The following is a 19,754-nucleotide window of genomic DNA, read 5'->3' as shown; positions in this document are numbered from 1 at the left end:
TCTGATTATCCTGTCTTGTATTCTTTGTACTCCTATTTCAAATTCGTCATGATTTTTAACAGCTGCTTTCTTGAAGGAATTAGAAGATTAAGGTCTGAGATTTCCAAAGAAACCTCAACGCATCTTTCTTTCATGCAAGCTCTAACACCCACGTCCAAGTGTTTTTAAATCCTAACAGCTGTGCATGCACAAAATCTGCCATCTGTGTGCATATGTGTTTGTGCACAGACCTGTTCATATCCAAAAGTAGGCTATTTTCTGAAATTCGAAAACTAGAGAGATGGTATAAAACAATGATTTCTAGTTATACTGGTTTTCATAGTAGTGTCTGCTGAAATCCTACTGGATTTGAAGCGTGGATGGCATAAGAGTCGCCATAATCACAACTGAAATATTTTTTCAAAGTACGATGTTTGTGACTTCCTGGGCTAGAGAAGAATGATACATAATAGGGGAAAGAGGAAAGCTGGAATTCTCATAATGGTGCACAACATGAATTCTATCCCTGAAGTTCTGAGATCACATCTTAACTACCATTTGATCCTTCAGTTTAGCAGTGTCTTTTTGGCACTCATACAGGCTGAACAGACCATGTCTTTCATGAATGTAATATTCATTGTTATCTACTTGACACTATGTTTTTTCCTCTTGTTGATCTGTGCCAATTGTAAGGAACATTATAAGGCTAACTGCTATTCCCTTTCCTTTCTTAATATAAATATTTGTGAAGAAGAGTATTAGTTTATATCATTAGAATAATTTTATAGAATTTCACAGCTTATTTTGTGAAAGTACTATGTGTGTTATACTCAAGTTCATGCTCACCTTCCTAATGCACCGTGTCTTGGAGTCAACAGTTTATATAAAGTTTTTATGATACTGCTGTGCATTCTTTTTATCCATGGAAACTCAGTGCTTTACAAACATCAGTCAGTCCAGTCTTGTGGGACCTGTCATATAGGTAAGTGTTGATTTAACTTTTCAGGTGGGGAACCTGAGATAGAGACTGAATTAATTGCTAAATTGAATTGCACAACAAGTCAGTGGCAGAACTGGGAATATACTCCTAACTTCTATTCTTTTACTCAGATCATTAGACAATATTCATTGCTTTGTGTATATTTAGTAATTTTGACTGCAAAATGAATCTGAGTCAGAGGTTAAGGACTTAGTGTGTCAAGTCACCTGCTATAGCTTTTTGCAGTTATTGCTTCATATTTTTGATGGATGCCTTTTTTTTAAACTTTCTGTAGTTTGCAGTTGGGTATCAAAGGCTAAAAGGAAAGAATTGCCTGTTCCCATTTGGCCTGCATTGTACTGGCATGCCTATTAAGGTAAGACTGCTCTGAGTTACTAAGGTCTCTTCAGCATAGTTCTGTATTTAAGTGAAGTTTTCAGTTAGCCCTACATTGCATATTCGAAGTATTGATTGAACTGTTTGAAGAATGCATAGGTGCAGTTTGATATGAAACCCGTCAATTTTTAGGATTTGTACGGTATGAAAGCATGGCTCTATTTGAATGGAAAAGCATCTCTTGTGGGCATTTCTGGAAATGAACACCCTTGTCTCAAACCAAAGTGTTCAGATCATATTTACATCCTTTCCACACCCACACTGATGTATGGCATCCCCTGTCATAATAGGTACAGACAATCCACAGTACTTGGATTTGGACAATTCCTAGGATGAGAATGATATTTTAGATTATAGTGGATAATTCTAGCTGACATGAATAAGATGGAATTGATTGCTATGTTATTCTCCAGTGTATGAAGACAGGGAGCTGGAGAGGTACATCTCTGCTCTGATGCCTTATATATATATACATTTCAATAGCACCTAAAGGCCACAACCAGGTGTATTATGTACAAACACCTAATGAATGACTGCCTCAAAGATCTTACAGTCTGAGTCATTTGTGTGTATCCAATGTTACCAGTGCACGAGGGCCTCAAATTGGGAAACCTTGGACCTTTAATAATCTATTTTTATGTTCTAAAGCAGGGGTCAGCAACCTTTCAGAAGTGGTGTGCCGAGTCTTCATTTATTCACTCTAATTTAAGGTTTTGCCTGCCAGTAATATATTTAAACGTTTTGAGAAGGTCTCTTTCTATAAGTCTATAATATATAACTAAACTATTGTTGTATGTAAAGTAAATAAGGTTTTAAAAAAGTTTAAGAAGCTTCATTTAAAGTTAAATTAAAATGCAGAGCCACCCAGACCGGTAGCCAGGACCCGGGCAGTGTGAGTGCCACTGAAAATCAGCTCGCGTGCCGCCTTTGGCATGCGTGCCATAGGTTGCCTACCCCTGTTCTAAAGTTATTTCATAGCTGCAAAACTTACAAGAAAATTATGTCTTTGTACCTGCATAGCCAACATTGCTTATGCATCTAGGACTATGATAAAAATGAGCAGTGACTAATATTTTTTTTATTGATTAATGGCTAATAAGCTATCCTGATTATGACTGAGGTCTGATAATTGTTTTCCTATCTCCATCACTAATTAAAATATGAAGTGGAGGAGAATTTTTTCAATTCCTAGCCAGTAGTCAAAGATGGACAGGTTAGTGGTGAATTAGGGGGAATTAATGAACTACAAGCCAGGACACTTGCAAATTGTCATGAGTCTCCAGAAGTGGTTTAAATTGCTCCTGTGGAAAGGGAGATAGAAATATTATCAAATAGTCTTTCAAGTACATAAATAATTGATATAAAAATCAGTCACTGATCATTGTTCCAGCCTTAGCCGCTGAGCAGTTCTGATAGGTTACAAATGTCTTTTTATTTAGGCATGTGCAGATAAGCTGAAAAGAGAAATGGAATTATATGGCTGCCCACCTGAGTTCCCTGATGAGGAGGAGGAAGAGGAGGAAATGGCTGCTAGAAGAGAGGAGGAAGTGGTAATCAGAGACAAGGCAAAAGGCAAAAAGGTAAAGTTTTGTATCAAATCTTTCTGAAAGTATTTGTATAGATACATATAGGTACATAACATACATACCTATGCACGTGAAATGTAAACATGCAGCTTTTTAGTGTACATTTGTTAAAGCTATTTTTTTGCTTTAACACGGTGCTTTAATGTTGGCTTTAAAAAGATGCTTTAATTATGTGGTCTTCAGAATCTTATTTTAACGCATACAAGCTTTCTAATGATGAGCTTACTTAGACTCTTCAATAGTCTGAGGGAAATGGAGTCTGCCCCCTCGCTTGGGATGTTGAAAAGGACACTGGACAAAGCACTTGAAAACACGCTGTAGGATACAATCCTGCTCTGTCAGTGTGATGGATTAGACGGCCTAATCGTTCTAGCTATCTGATGACTCTCTGGGCTAAATTGAGAGTCAAACCCTGGCTAGATGTATCAAGTACAACCATACTCAAACAAGTGGTTTATCAAACTGTTACAGAGATTTATGAATTTGGAAAGATACAATAAATATTAGGGCCTGGGAAAACTAAAATTTTGGGGGGGTTAAATTTTGTTCCACACAGATTAATTTATGATAATTAATCATTAGATAATTGTTAGATAATTTGTGAGCAAAGGATTTGGGACACAGTCTGTTTTCTCCGTGTGTGTGTGTGTGTGTGTGTGTAAAACAGCTCTTCCGTAAGGCTTTGTCTACACTGGCAATTTGTGTTGTTCAGAGGTGTTAACCCCCCCACCCCCCCCAAAAAAAAAAAAAAAGACAAAAGTTTTCTCTACAAAAAGCACCGGTGTGAACAACGCTTTGTTGCAGGAGTGCTCTCCTGCCAACAAAGGTGCTGCCGCTCGCTGGGGGCGGAAATTTTTTGTCGGCGGGAGAACTGGCACAACTGTCTCGCTAAAAGGTGCGTCGTGTAGACAAAGCCTAATTTGCCCTGGTGGCAAGCGAATATTTTGTTTTGTTTCTTCACAATCTTCAATCTTAATTTCCAGCTATTTGTCCCTAGCATATGAGAGCAAAATAGGAGCAGAAGAGATTATCAATCAATCAGAAGGATCTAAAGCAGAGCTACTTAACCTTTTCCTGCAAATGTATCTTTACTAGACCAAGACCTCGCCTGTACCAGTCAGTGCTTGCTAACTGCCCCACGGCATGCCGTGGTCTCTGAAAGTATTTGGACTGATCTGAACTTCATTCTCTTGGCTGCAGCATGCTAGAGTAGACATGTGAATGTGAGGCAGACCTTGAGTATATACCAGCACCCATCACAGTGTATCCTTATTAAATCAGAGAGAGGCAGCCAAAATAGCAGTACTAGTATGCATCTCAGTGATTGGAAGATGTTATGTTAGGATTGAATGATTCCCTGCAGGAGAAGAAACAGTGAGACATGCTTTGATGTTCTTTTGTTCGCTCTACTTCTCTTTTTAGAGTAAAGCTGCTGCAAAGACTGGCTCTTCCAAGTACCAGTGGGGGATCATGAAGTCTTTGGGTCTCTCTGATGAAGAAATAGTGAAGTTTTCAGAGGCTGAGCATTGGCTTGATTACTTCCCACCCCTTGCTCTCCAGGACCTGAAGAGCATGGGGTTGAAGGTACATGTTTAAAATCTAAAATGCTGTTACAAACATGAATTCTCTTACTGATTTTACTAAATTAATGTTGAGATCTCTTCTCCCCTTGATGTGTTTGCCTAACATTAGTGGCAGTGCAGTAAGTATTGGAACATCCAAAGTGCTATAAAGCATTAATTAAGCTTCACAATATTCTTGTATGATCAGTAAGTATTATCTCAATTTTACAGCTAATGCACAAAGATTATCTGATACACCGAAGGTCACATAGCAAGACAGGAATAGAACCCAGGAATAGAACCCACTGTGTATTGCCCCAGAGGATATGTCAAATACTAAATTATCCCTGCAGTTACTTCCACATCACACAGGAAACTCTCAATGCCAAATTGCTCTCTAGTGATGGAATTCCTTCATGTTTAGGACCCTGGCTTACTAGTGACTCAATAGTGGTACAAGTAATTGATAGGTTTTGTTCTGCTATCCATGACTTCCTGCTAGGTCAGATCCTGCCCTGGTGGTTGATAGCCAAAAGTTCTTGCTGTCTCATGTCTGTGCATTGAATTGTTGTTAGTACTAATGTGGCTCCTTTGGGAAGTCTCTGTAGAAAATCCAAGGACAGAATGTATATTGAAGACAGAGCTGCCTCAACAACCCTCGAGGGAGTCTCTTCCATGTCACAGTTAATTCGCTGTTTTTCTAACTGGTTGGGAAAATTCCACTTTGTTTCTCATGGCTGCACCTGTTCTGTGGATAGAGAGGATGTCAGATTTTTAATTTTTTTAATCTAGCCCTTTTCACCATCAGAAAACTTATTTGAATAAATGAACAGACCCCCCTCAGTTATTTCTCTGTATTTATTTTTAAAAATGCCATCTCCCTGAGCTTCAGTGATGGAAGTTTGCTTGTCCATAAAGGACTGTGTGTGTGTACGATGTGACTTTTATATAACCATACCTTATTTTTCTTTGAAGATTTGGGGGTGAAAGGTGCTACAGATCCTTTACATGCGATGCCATATACAGGCAGTGCCCTCTAGGTGTAGCATAGCCCCCAGGTAGGTAACATGTGCAAAACACATGTAGAGGAGAAAGGGAATCCATAAAGGACGTCAGAGAAATATGTCCCCACCCCCCTGGTCTTACCAAAAAGTGCCATAGAGCACACAGAAGACAGAACCCAGGCTTTTGAAGGTCTTTTCTGAAAGACCCACATGCAATCAACTGCATAGGCTTTGTATATACATACAAGTGTCAAACAATCAAGGGTTGTTTTGTTTTGTTTTTTTAATTTCATGGAGCGGGTAGTACCTTGTAGGGTTGAATAAGTATAGCAAATGAGTGAGATGAAACAAGTGTTCTGTGTGTGAGTGTTCACAGAAATCTTTGGCTGGATTTGCTTACCGGTTACTTGCATATCTTTTCAGGTGGATTGGAGACGTTCTTTCATTACCACTGATGTTAACCCTTATTACGACTCATTTGTACGGTGGCAATTTTTAACACTGAAGGAAAGAAATAAAATTAAATTTGGGAAACGGTAAACATGCTCTCTTTAATTTACTAAGTCTGTACTATTACAAACTTAGCAAAAAATGTAAATTTTCCCCCATGAACTGCTTTAAAAAGTTGGGTATAATATGTGTCTCTGTGACTTAGTTATAATCATTTTGTAATTTATACAGACTCACCCAAGCAAGTCCTCTGAATGCACATGTCCCACTGAAGTTAGTGGGGCTACTATGCTCGGCCAGCTGTCCAGTTGGGTCCTTAGGCTTCGTGGGTGAGGTTTTTAAAAGCTTTCAATATTTATCGAACTTTGCTTCCATTTATATCAGTGGTAGGACTCTCACTGACATTAATGATAGCAGAGTTAGGCAAGTTGAGTGCTATTGAAAATCCCACCCAAAGTTCTTTGTGCCAGGGACCTTGTCCTCCTCCTTGTCTGTAGATTGCCATGCATACCCCTAAATAATAATTTACTGTGTTTCCTAGGTATACAATTTATTCTCCAAAAGATGGACAACCTTGCATGGATCATGACAGACAAACTGGGGAGGTAAGGTATTTTATTTGACACAGGTTCTTTGTATATTATATGTAACTTTTAAATAATGAAGAAGTATGCTCTATGCTGAAAATGATTATTAAATATATTTTCATGTTTACTTATCTGATCTCAAGCTATTAATACATGGCAAGCTTGGGTGTCTCTAGAAAATATAATTGTTGTGACACGTGCAATAGATAGTGTTAACTTTAGCCAGGTTTCTCTGACTGATAATTTGGCAGCTGATGTCCTGACTTTCATAAGAGCATGATTCAATGCCCCCTGAAGTCCAATTCATTTACTTTAGTGGTGTAATATTATAGCCTCAATGAGTAAGGTGTTTGATCCGTAGGAATAAATAGGACTCTATCCTGCAGTCTGTATGCTGCTAAACTCCCATTGACATCAGTGAAAGTCTAGTTTATTTAAGGACTCCAATATAAGATCCTGAAATAGCATTTGAATTGTGCTACTACAAAATGTAGAATTGATTTTTGGGAAATGGTACTTTTGCTGCGTGAGTAGACTTTTATATTGACTACTGGTCTGTGTGTGTGATTCTTAGGGTGTTGGACCTCAAGAATATACGTTAATAAAAATGAAGGTGGTGGAGCCTTACCCTGCAAAGCTAAGGTAGGTCTCTCAGATTCATGGATTTTCAGGCCAGAAGGAAGCATTAGGTCATCTAGTGTTACCTCCTGTATAACACAAACCACAGAATTTCAACCGTTACCTCTGCATTGAGCCTAATACCTTGTATATGACTAAAACGTATTTTCCTGAAAGGCGTCAAGTCTCCTTTATAAATGTATTTACAGGAGGGATCCAGTCTCCTTTAAAAAAAAAAGTCGGTCAGGAAAACTTTTAAGTTGAACTCAAAAGCCGTTTTTAATAAATATTTAAAATTGGTAATAGAAAGTGTGAAGTGCAGAAACTTACAGTAAAACATAATTGTACAATATTGTTTTTTTCTTCTTCTTATTCACCTGTCAAGTCCTGGATTTTTTTTCTCTCCTGTAATTAATATTTAAAATACACTTCCCAAAGACTCAAATTTTAAGGTTATTGGGGACCATCGTGATCATCTAGTACGACTTCCTGCAAATCACAGGCCACAGAACCTCACCCACCCATTCCTATAATGGACCCCACAACCTTTAGCTGACTTACTGGAGTTATCAAATCATAATTTAAAGAATTCAAGTTACAGAGAATCCACCATTTACTCTAGTTTAAACGAGCAAGTGACCTTTGCCCCATGCTGCAGAGAAAGTGAAAACCCACCAGCGTTTCTGCCAATCTGACCTGGGGGAAAATTCCTTCCTGACCCCAAATATGGCAGTCAGTTAAACCCTGAGCATGTTGGCAAGACCCACCAACTTGACCCCTGGGAAAGAATTCTCTAACTCAGTGCCCTGCTCATCTAGTATGTCATCTCTGGCTGGTGGGTATACTTGCTACTGTAAGTCACAGATTGCCTACAATGGCATGTGCATCATCGTATTATTCCCTCAATAAAGCTATCAAGCTCAGTCTTAAATCAAGTTAAGTTTTTTGCCCCCATTACTACCCTGGGAAGTCTGTTCCAGAACTTCACTTCATCTTTCCATTTGTTCTTATGTTAACATTGACACTTGAGTTAAATAACTTCTCTCCATCTCTGGTGTTTATCCCTCTGATGTATTTTATAGAGAGCAATCATATCTCCCCTCAATATTCATTTGGTTAGGCTAAACAAGCAAAGTTCTTTGAGTCTCCTCTTGTAAGGTAGGTTTTCCATTCCTCTGATCATCCTGGTAGCCCTTCTCTGCACCTTTTCCAGTTTAATTCATCTTAAACACAGGAGACCAGAACTTCACACAGTATTCCGGATGAGGTCTCACCAATGTCTTGTAAAATGGCAATAATACTTCCCTATCTCTACTGGAAATATCTTGCCTGATGCATCCTAGGATAGCATTAGCCTTTTTCATGGTTGCATCATATTGGCGTCTCATGCTCATGCTGTGATCAGCTGATACACCCAGACCTTTCTCCTTCTCTGTCACTTCCAACTGATAAGTCCCCAGCTTATAGCAAAAAATTCTTGTTGTTAGTCCCAAAGTGCATGATCTTGCACTTTGCACTATTAAATTTCATCCCATTTCTATGACTTCAGTTTTCAAGATCCTTCAGATCTTGTGAGATAGTCCAGTTCTACTCCCAACTTTGTATCATTTGGAAATTTCATTAGCACACTCCCACTGCGTGTGCCGCGGTCATAAATGAAAATGTTAAATAAGATTGGTCCCAAGACCGATCCCTGAGAAACTCCATTAATAACTTCCCTCCTGCCTAATGGGTCACCTTTCAGTATGACTTGTGGTTGTCTCCCCTTTAACCAGTTCTTTATCCACCTTTTAATTCTCACATTAATCCCCATTTTCTCCAATTTAATATTTTCCCAGGTAGAACTGTATCAGATGTCTTACTGAAATCCAGGTAGATTAGATCTACTGCATTTCCTTTGTCTAAAAAATCAGTTATTTTCTCAAAGAGATCAGGTTGGTCTGGCATGATCTACTTTTTGTAAAACTATGTTGTATTTTATCCCAATTACCATTTACCTCTGTCCTTAACTAAAAAGAAAAGGAGTACTTGTGGCACCGTAGAGACTAACCAATTTATTTGAGCATAAGCTTTTGTGAGCTACAGCTCAAATAAATTGGTTAGTCTCTAAGGTGCCACAAGTACTCCTTTTCTTTTTGCGAATACAGACTAACATGGCTGTTACTCTGAAACCTGTCCTTAACTACTTTCAAAATTTGTTTTCGTACGTGACAGAATGTCTCCCTGTGTGCACTCAATTTCACACCTAGTGACTTAATTGACAGTTTACTGCTCTTTATTCCTCTTGGCCAATAGTGTCCTTTACTGGGAAGAGAAAAGTGCTTTGGCTAAGATTTTTCAAAAGTGATGACTGGAGACTCCTTAAAGGGGTCTGATTTTCAGAAAGTGCTGCACATCCATCACTTGAAAATTGGGCTCCTTTAAAGTGTCTCAAGTTGGGCACCCAACTTGTGAAAGTCTTGTTTCTTGTCTTGAGTCAGTATATTCATGAATCTGAATAAAGACTCACAAAATTCTACCGTATTAGACTAAGTGAAAAAGCCTAATAGACCATCCAGATTCATCCCTTACAGAACTTTTCTTAGGGCTAGGTCTAGCTTGTGAGTAATTAGACTCTGTAATAACTCGAGTTTTCTTATTTTAATGTGCTTTATCTTATTTTAGTGGCCTTAAAGGAAAAAATATCTTCTTGGTGGCAGCTACTCTCAGACCAGAGACCATGTTTGGACAGACTAACTGTTGGGTTCGCCCAGATATGAAGTACATTGGCTTTGAGACTGTGAATGGGGATATTTTTATCTGCACCCAAAGAGCTGCCAGGAACATGTCCTACCAAGGCTTTACAAAAGATAACGGAGTGGTACCTGTCGTCAAGGAGCTGATGGGAGAGGTGAGCATCTTGCAGCTTATAGGCCAAGTTATGGACTCGTTCAGCAGTTGTGCTTTGCCTACTTATGGCATACAAACTTGATGACACTTTAATCTATATTGGTAGCTTTTTGGTGAGTGTTAAGTGACCAAATAAAGAATGGGGAGGAGATTACCAGACTACTGCAGCTGTTTAATCTATGGACAAATGTGTTTGTGCTGCCACAATAGTATTTGAGAACTAATGACACAAGTAATGTGTGTTGCAGTATGTAAAGCAGTGACTCATTATTTTTACTACAAAGAATGGAAGGGAAATAATAGTTAGTTAGAACGAGTTAAATGAGTCCAGGACCATTCTCTACTGAAATACCCAGTTCACCCTGGGTGAGAATAGCTGCTTCCTTTGACTGCTCCCTATCTTTAATGCTTTAGAATGCTTGGGCCAGGTGTTCAGCATATTTAGTTTCACAAACATTGACTAAAAGTGCTGACCAATGGCATTTATTCAACATAACAATGCAATATGGGGTGTGCCGTTCTACCTCACTGTCTAACTAGAATGCTACCTGCTAAAACTTGATGCACTGGATCTCCTGACAATGTCCTTTGTGTTACTAAGTCACATGAAGGACGGAAAGTGGAATATAGAATCCACATAAATTGGAGGTGGGGAAGACTGCTAGAACACCTATTCCATCCCGTTGTCAATGCATGAATGGCCCTGACAGTATGAGTGCTTTTCCAGTCCTTCATTCAATTTAGCTATAAATTTCTGAGTTCCTTCCTCCATTTCCTTTGGGAGACTATTTTTCAGTCTAATAGTCCTCTGGAAGTTTTTTCCTGATGTTCAGGATTTAACCCTCTTTCACCTAAATGTGTCACACTAAACCATTCCATTCTCTCCTTGCTGTTTACCTTTTTCAGTTCTTTGGAGACAGTCTCTCCCGACTCAACCACCCCTTTATCAAAATTGTTTTGTGTCTGGAAAATGGTATAATCCTCTGTACTGTTCTCCAGTTCTAATGATTTTTGTTGCTCTTCTCTGAATTCCTTCCAAAATTTGGTACTTCATTTCCTAGTAATGAATAAAACAGTCCATAGACTGTCCCGCAGAGCGATATGACTGGTATCTAGTTACTTTGCAGAGGAAGGGCTTCTGCAGTTTGTATTGTGTCATGGCCTTTTAATTTATTTATCTATTTGTATTGTGTGGGGAAGGCCAGCTGAGTTTAAAGGAACATCAGCTTAGCAGGTTCTTGCTGAGCCAGGCCAAAACAGTGCTCCTTGTTCTAATATTCCTCTCTTGCACAGGAGATTCTTGGAGCTGCACTCTCTGCCCCTTTAACTTCCTACAAAGTAATCTATGCTCTTCCTATGCTCACAATTAAGGAAGATAAAGGTAACATTACAACGTCATTTTCTTGCATGAGCCTGTTAGTTAATTCCATGTTTCATAATATATATTGATTGATTTTTGTTACCTGATTGATTTTTTGCAAGGCACTGGAGTGGTCACAAGTGTCCCATCTGATGCTCCTGATGACATTGCAGCCCTGAGAGATTTGAAGAAAAAACAGGTCAGCCTCTCATTCAGATCTGTATTGCTCAAAATTCATTTTGAGTGTTCTGAGTGGCAAGAACATTGACAAATAAAATGGGGACCGCTTTTTTTTTTAATTGATGAAACTTCCATGAGTGGCCTCTAAACTTATGTGCAAACTTAAATGTACAGTGTTGCAGACTGTAGTTTGGAATCCACTTGTAAATAATATTTAAAAAACTCTGCTCTCCAGTATCATTTTACTGCAGGCTTTGGAAATGATTTTGTACCACAACCTCATCACTTTTATTATTCTATAGGTGGGGTTGACAAGACTGTTAAGGTGGAAATTAGTACCAGGGTTAAGAGGGATTTCTCTGGTGTGGTCACTTGGCCATTGGTTACTAGGTTGAGACCACTATACTCATTTCACATAAACCACATAGCAGCCATTTGATTATATAGTACCAAAAGTGTGCTAGGTGTTTCAGAAATAAGTGAGTCTGGTCCTGAAGAGCTTAAAGTCGAGACATATGAATTTTCTAGGTAGTGTGGTACCTGAGCACCTAACAACTGCTAATGTATTTATCCTCACAACACCCTATGCAGTACAGAAGTAGTATTTTCCCCATTTTATAATTGGGAAAATTGAGCCACATAGGGATGGCAGGAAAATCGATGGCAAAACTCTGATTGAACCCAAATTTCTTAATTCCCAAGGAGTGCTGGGGAAATAGGGTTGACAGCATGTCTGAGAGCATGATCATTCAGAAGGATGTTCTTTTTTTATGGAATTAATGAAAAAATAGGTTAAAAAAAAACCCCTCTGTTTTATGGTGTGCTGCTTTTTTTTTTTTAAACATCTTCTGTAGGCACTAAGAGGGAAGTATGGAATTAAAGATGAAATGGTCCTGCCTTTTGAACCGGTGAGTGTACCTAAGTGTCTGTCTCAAATATACAAGGCCTTTTTTACTTGGATTAAGAGCTTACATGCCTTTCAGAAATTTTGTTTTTAAAATCCTTCATTAGCCAAAAGAGCTTGAGGCATCAGAAGAACTTGCCCTCACAGTTGTGAAACTGCAGTTGTTAGACTGTGGCCTTGAAGGAGCAAAGCTCCATTACTTCGAATTTTTTTTACACAAAATACTGTTTTTGTAGCAAGTGCTACTTTGAGGCTGAAGTTTAGAGTTTGAGTCTCTGTGAGTTAAAACCTTCTGTGATGATCTTGATTTAATGGAGAGTATATTATCTGCTCCATGTAAACTGCTATAGCTATGCCAGTTCTGTTACTGCTAATGGAATTTATGGGGATTCAGCCATGTATGTCATTTTGAGAGTATAAGTTACAGCCAAATATATCTCAGATTTTCTGCATTGCTCCTGCTCTCCTCTCAGTTAGCTGCTCAGTACTCCTTGTCTGTCTCATGCACAGCGGAAAAAATTGGATTATTGCTCGCAGACGTGTAATCGTGAGTCACTCTGGGGAGTGCCAGAAATTCCTGATGAGCTTAGTGGCATTGTGTTGAATTTTTGTAAAATTCCACCAAATTTGATTAGCAGTAAATTCTGGAAAGTAGCACACTATGTATAGAACAGCAGGAATTCAAAGACTGCTGTAACTTTGACAGCTGCTTTTCATAGGTGTTTTCTCTATAATATCACTTGCTCTGTGCAAATCATACAAGTATAACGCTTATGAATTTTCACAGTTGGGAGATATATGCCTTTCTTCCTCCCCTCCGAATCTCTGGTTTCAATTCCCATGTTGGTTGGTGGATTGTGAACATGGAAGAAAAATGCACTTAGCTCTGCATTTTCTTCAGTGTACAATTTCCACTGAAGGCTGCGAAATTCAAGAGTCAATTTCCTGTGGAACTTGTGTTGCGTTCACACAATTTGAAACAAAACCTGACAATACCATGCTATTCCCAGGTGCCCATCATCGAAATCCCAGGCTACGGCAGCCTTTCTGCTCCATTGGTTTGTGACGAGTTGAAAATCCAGAGTCAGAATGACAAAGAGAAACTTACAGAGGCTAAGGAGAGAGTGTACCTGAAAGGATTTTATGAGGGAGTAAGTAACTAGGCTTCCCTAGGTGTGTTGTGAAAGACGTTTTTTTTTTTTTTTTTTATATTGAAGTTGATAAGAAACATTTGAAAAGAGGCAGATGAATTAACAGATTAATAAATCGGGAAGGTGAAGGTGTATGGGGGATGGGTTTTTTTGGAGGGGATGGGGGTTGGGTCCTTTGGGATTTTTTCATGGCTCCCATTCTAAGGAACTTCCCCTTAGGTGAGCCTCTGAATGTGGTATGGGGATAGTGTAGAATCACAGTTGGGAGGTTGGAGGTGTGTCTGCCTCAAGATGAGGCCCACTGTATGGCCACTGGATGCACCTTTCTCAAGAAATGGTCAACATCATTCCAAACCTTGACTTGAGGAGGCTGGTAGAAAATGACAGAAGGGTGGTTCTTCCCCATTTCAGCTCATTCAGTGGGCTTCTGTCACAATGCCCTAAGCCTTGGCCCATCTAAACTATTTGGAATTCAAAGATCAATTTCCTGTGTGGCAGGGTTGTGCATGTCCAGCTAGCCCTCCTGGTTTGAATGTTCTTAGGTAAAACACATAATGTATAAATATATATGTGGGAGTTAAGGGGGATTTTTTTTAAGGCAGATTTTCAACATCTAATTTTTAAGGTACATCATAGGTCACAATACCAGTATTTCTTGTAGCTCAAAAGAACTGGTTGTTTTTACATATTACTTGAAACTTTAATCTTTTTAAAAAACCTAACTTCTGCAATGGTCTCTCCCTTACAGATAATGTTGGTGGATGAGTACAAGGGGCAAAAAGTCCAGGATGTCAAGAAGCTTATACAGAAGAAGATGGTGGGCAATGTATGTGGTAGTTTGGATACTGCTTTCCAAGATGATTGTCTGTCTTTCCCATAGCAGGATAGTCACTAAATAAAGTATATTGGCTTGTTTCCACAGAAGCATTGCCTTAGACGTTCTCTGGAAAGAGCAGTAGCAATAGAGTACAAAGTGATGGTAAAACAAAGTACAGTATTTTTAGATAAAGAGAAGTGTATTGTACCTGATGGATCAAGTAGAAAGAGATGTCTGGTTTTTTTAGCTTTGTGCGTACTGCCTTATATAGAGGCATGCCTTATGGCCTAGTCATAGCCCATAGAATCATGGTGATAATATGGAAAAGGCTTCAGTTATTTAGTCTATATCTCTGTCAGTGCAGGATCGTTCCTTGCAGTCTGCAGTGTGGTGCTCTATCTCTTTTCTCTGATACAGAATATGGATGCGGAGTTAAAGCTAATCACTCACTTCTCTCCCATTCCCCATTTTGTCAAGTTCTTGAGGATTTTGTGCATCATATTTTAAAGCCTTGTTATACACATTTTTACCATCTGTACATAGCTTTAAACAGTAAAGACTTTGTGCTTCTACCTTTTAACTGAAAATCGCCACATACTTTACAACATTATATAAAATAAGCCTCAGCGTCTGATACAGTTGATAGTATTTTCTCTATTTTATAGTTGCAAATACCAAGTCATAGAGAGGCTGAGGCTTGTCCAAGGCATCACGGTAAATTGCTGGCTGAGTTGGGATTATAATAGGGGGGTTATTGTTGGTAAACTCCTTTCATATAATGCCCTATGTGTTATATGTTATATTTTCTTTAAAGGTATAAATATACCTCTTCCCTTTTATTTCAGGGTGAAGCAATGATTTATATGGAACCTGAGAAGCAAGTTATATCAAGGTCCATGGATGAGTGTGTGGTGGCTCTTTGTGACCAGTGGTGAGTGAAGTGAAATCACTTAACCCATCCCTCTGTTGCATCCTTATGTGAACTTCTTTATTCTAATTATTTTGCTTGATCTTCAGGTACCTAGATTATGGCGAAGTAAACTGGAAGAAGCAGGCATCTGACTGCTTGAAGGATCTAGAGACGTAAGTTATGGGAAAGAGATGATAAAGTGTAGGTCGGGAAGTGGCGTGTAACCCTGAGGGAGACCAAGGATTAATAACAGTCTGTTCCACATAGGTATTGTGAAGAGACCAGAAAGAATTTTGAAGCTACACTGGGCTGGCTGCAGGAGCATGCCTGTTCAAGAACGTATGGCTTAGGTAGGCAAACCACACAGCTTTTCCTCACTTGCTGCTTGAGGAGAGTAACTCTCACTTTTTCATCCATTCATGCTTTTCCTGGTGAGGGTTGCAGTAGCAGCATGGAGAACAGGGAGGACCAGACCTCCCTTTCCTCCGCAACAGGTTCCAGCTCCTCCTGGGGGATTCTCCAATGTTCCCAGGCCAGCGGGGAGATATAATCCCTCCAGTGTGTCCTGGGTTGGCCTCAGGGCCTCCTTCCAGAGGGACATGCCCAGTAAAGTTCCAAAGGAAGCCTCCCAGGGGGCATGCTTATCAGGTGCCCGAACCATCTCAGCTGGCTCCTCTCAATCCAGAGGAGTAGCGGCTCTACTCTGAGGCTCTCCAGAATAGCTGAGCCCCTCATCCTGTCTTGGAGAGTAAGCCCAGCCACCCTCCGAAGGAACCTCATTTCCGCCGCTTGTACCCACGATCTTGTCCTTTCAATCATTACCCAAGGTTCATGACCATAGATGGGGATGGGGATGTAGAACAACCTGTAGACCGAGAACTTCATCCAAGGACTCAGCTCCCGCCTCACCACCACAGATCTGTGTGGTGCCCACATCACTGTTGCTGCCGCACCAATCCGCTGGTCAATCTCATGCTCCCGCTTACCATCACTCATACTTGAACTCTTCTACTAAGGGCAGCTACTCCACCCTCACCTGGAGAGGACATAATTCCCCCCACTAACCTCTCAATTAGATATTGTATTAGTTGTAAAATCACTAGACATACTGATCATTTTAAATCTAATACAATATCTAATTGAGAGGTTAGTGGGAGGAAGTAGGTAGGCAGAACAGAATTACCCCAATTAGAATTTGACCCAGGACATCAAAAAGATGACACCCTTCCACATAACCTGAGTTAAACGGGAGCTCTTTTATTTTTTATATGGAAACACCACCTGCAATAACGCACCCCTGCCCGCGTCACCATACACGGCCCATTTGTTCAGAGATGACATAGAAAGAACCAGTACCATTTCCTGCAGCACCTGGGAGTTTTCCTTGCAGGTCTCTCATCCAGACCCAACCCTTCTGTAAACTAAGAATAGGATCCTGGTACAAGACCACCTGACTCAGTATGGCAGCAGGCCAAGATAATCTCTTTCTATGAAACATGCAGAGCAAATGATAAGGTGAGCAGGTGCTTCAGTTTGTTGAATTTAGAAGTGAGCTGACCATTGCATTAGGAAAGCTAAGGACAGTCCCCTGAAAGGATTCCCTCTGTCTGCCAAGATGTTCAAGAACAAAAAACCAGCTGCAACTGGCCCATTCTCCTGAGTGAGATTTTCAGAAGCTCTGAAGTGATTTAAGGGCGCAAGTCCAACTGAAAGTCAGTGGGACTTGTGCTCATAAGTCAGTCGGGCACTTTTGAAAATCCCATCATCTGTTGTGAACTCGGCAAATGGGAATTCCGGTCTGTGCCTGGTTATGATCATCTGTTTTGGGTCTTCTTGTAGGTACTCGTTTGCCTTGGGATGAGCAGTGGCTGATAGAATCCCTCTCCGATTCCACTATCTACATGGCCTTCTACACAGTCACTCATCTGCTGCAAGGAGATAATCTGCGTGGACAAGGAGATTCTCCGCTTGGCATCAGGTAAGGGATCCAGGTTGGTGCGGAATGGTATGTTTCAATATAGTTCCATTCTGGCTCTTTCCAAAGGCATAACTTGTAGGCCGACTCTTCAGATCTGTGCTTAGAGCATTATATATAGATAGTTGTATAGATAAAGGCAGAGCCCCGATTTAGCAAAGCTTTTAGACTGGTAGTGTTGGAAGAATTGGGAAGGACACAGGGGAGTTCCTCCAAGGGCAGCTGAAGGAGGTCTGTTTGCAAGTAACCTTCTTTGCTCAGCACTTGCTGCCTTCAAATGGAAACTGTATGATATTTTGGTAACTGACTGGTTTCACTGTGGCTCCTGCAAATAATTCTGTGGTACCTGCTAAAAATCTGCTTTGTAACCTCTTACAATCTCAGCAAATTGCAGCTGGTCCCCTTCTACATGCCTGCTTCTGGGGACACAGTGGACGAGGATAGGTCTTGCTCTTGATCACAAATGAACCCACACTAGAGACTGGGGTTTCTAAGAAACTAGGATTTTTACTATGCTGCAGCCAATATTTATTTGGAAGGCTTCTAGCTTTTTCTCCTCTGTTGAATCTGAAGGATTTTTGATATGCCAAGAATAGGTTTCACTTTTGGGGTCTGGCTCATTTGGTAAGTGTCCTCTGAAAAGCAGTTGTGCTTGGATGTCTGCCAGGTCTGCTCCAGATGGGGTGGCTGAGGGCTGTGACCTGTGACTGATAGTTTGTGTTCAGGCTTGTCCTCAGGACAAGAACAGCCAAGTGTTCTGCTGCTGCCACTCTCCCCTTTTGAGGCTGGGGTTTTAGTTTAGTGTTTCAGGTGTTCAGGAGAGTAGTTCACTTATGCATCTGAGAGAATAAAGGGAGAAGTGGAAGCTTCCTGCAAATGGTGGACGCAGGGATTAGAGAGGAGTGAGGAGAGGTATTCAGACTCTGCTGGTGGCGGGAGGGGAGCTGAGCCCGTTCGTTGATGAAAAGGGGTTTTTACTGGTTTCTGGGCCTCGCAGTGGCCTTTTTGGGTCCTGCTCCCCATGCCTGATCCTGGGCCCTGTGGCAGCTGCTTCAGTCCCTCTGGGTCTCACTCTCACATCTGTGTGTGCCCCCACACACCCCATGTGCAAGTTTAAGTGGGGGCAGAACTCTCACGATATTTCCACTGCAGGGACACTAGCCTTTCCGGCCCCCCCGTTCTGTGACCCCTGTACACATCTGCTTTGAAGCCTTGTTTGATGCTTTAGTTAATCTGGAAAGGAATTCCAACATAAGGTACCTGCAGCAAAAACTAATCTTAAGAAGCCTGGCAGGAGTTTCATCTGACTCAAAGAACACCTCTAATTACATACAGAAGATATTTTTTGCACTAGGTATGTCTGGAAACAAGGTTTGAAGTGAGCAATCTGAATTGCATTGGATTTTAGATGCACCTGTAAACTATCGTGTGCTTTGCCTCGTATAGAACATCTAAACATCCAAGGTTTGCAAAGCACTTTTTTGCAGAGATTAACAGTATTCTGCGGTAAATAAGGGATGTTTAGGGATCACTTCACCCATTGTTATAGTGCAGCGATCTTTGGCATGAAACATAGCTGTTGAGTAACAGCACACATCTCTAACTGTAGGGTAGGACAGTAACTGAAAGCCTTTCAGCAATAATCCACCAGAACTAGAAATCTTTAAAACTGCCCATTTTAGGGAGTAGACTATAGCCTGGTGATGTCTCTTATGTGAGCTGTAGTTTCTGTCTAACTTATATTGTAAAGCCTTTGATGCTGAGCAGGGCCAAAAAAGGGTGGTGGTTGAAACTTTGGGGAAATAAGGGCAGGTAGGGTCTAATAAACTACAGTGAAATCCCCCATAAAATAAGTGCCATGGGATCATGAATGACTGCTGGTGACTGGAGCCTTGGCTTTGTGTCTGATCTCTAAGGGTAGCACGTTTGTTCTGAAACTACTGTCGTCCTGCCTCTAATGATTTATAGTATATGCCTTTCATCATCAGAAAATGTCAGTTGTGTGGGGATTCTGTCTCTTGGCCTGCGTTGGTAGAGTGTGGGACTGCTTGCTATGGGGACAAAATACTCACTCTCTGAAGTGGGAGATTGCCTTGTGTTGTTGAAAAAGTGATTCCCTCCCTCTTCTTTTCCTGTCCTCTTCGTGACCATTAAGGGGAAGGGCTGACACATGTGAAGGAGATTTAATCTTGTCCTCCACCAGAAGGATGGTAGCATGACCTGTGAATGACCCATGGCGTAGAGGCTTAGGAGGACTTAGATTCTGGTTCTGCATTTTCAGGATAGTATTTAGCCCAGACAGGAATGGAGAAGAGATATAAAATCAAGTTTCCAGGGCTTTAAAGTGTTTGTATCCCCCTCACTTTACAGGAGTCAGAGGACACTGTCAAGTAGAGAGGGGCATGGC

General features: G+C 40.5%; 1 protein-coding gene across 6 annotated transcripts in view; it reads left to right on the top strand.

The window, feature by feature from the left end:
- LARS1 (leucyl-tRNA synthetase 1) overlaps window positions 1-19,754 on the top strand; it is a 117,609-nt gene that overhangs the window by 10,003 nt on the left and 87,852 nt on the right. For all 6 annotated transcript variants that reach the window (XR_012160239.1, XR_012160238.1, XM_073355722.2 and 3 more), the window contains exons 4-19: window positions 1,254-1,334; window positions 2,794-2,934; window positions 4,363-4,524; window positions 5,930-6,042; window positions 6,498-6,561; window positions 7,118-7,185; window positions 9,826-10,051; window positions 11,344-11,431; window positions 11,533-11,609; window positions 12,445-12,498; window positions 13,505-13,645; window positions 14,394-14,471; window positions 15,308-15,393; window positions 15,480-15,545; window positions 15,640-15,722; window positions 17,212-17,350. Coding sequence is in view for 4 of the 6 variants with exons in the window: in XM_073355722.2 (XP_073211823.1) it covers window positions 1,254-1,334; window positions 2,794-2,934; window positions 4,363-4,524; window positions 5,930-6,042; window positions 6,498-6,561; window positions 7,118-7,185; window positions 9,826-10,051; window positions 11,344-11,431; window positions 11,533-11,609; window positions 12,445-12,498; window positions 13,505-13,645; window positions 14,394-14,471; window positions 15,308-15,393; window positions 15,480-15,545; window positions 15,640-15,722; window positions 17,212-17,350 (1,667 nt within the window). In the remaining 2 variants the exon portion in view is untranslated. The remainder of the gene's footprint in view (window positions 1-1,253; window positions 1,335-2,793; window positions 2,935-4,362; window positions 4,525-5,929; window positions 6,043-6,497; window positions 6,562-7,117; window positions 7,186-9,825; window positions 10,052-11,343; window positions 11,432-11,532; window positions 11,610-12,444; window positions 12,499-13,504; window positions 13,646-14,393; window positions 14,472-15,307; window positions 15,394-15,479; window positions 15,546-15,639; window positions 15,723-17,211; window positions 17,351-19,754) is intronic.

The sequence above is a fragment of the Lepidochelys kempii genome, chromosome 8, assembly GCF_965140285.1.
Source record: "Lepidochelys kempii isolate rLepKem1 chromosome 8, rLepKem1.hap1, whole genome shotgun sequence".
NCBI lineage: Eukaryota > Metazoa > Chordata > Testudines > Cheloniidae > Lepidochelys > Lepidochelys kempii.
Note: the sequence above shows the minus strand (reverse complement) of the source record. Positions and strands in the feature narration are given on the sequence as shown.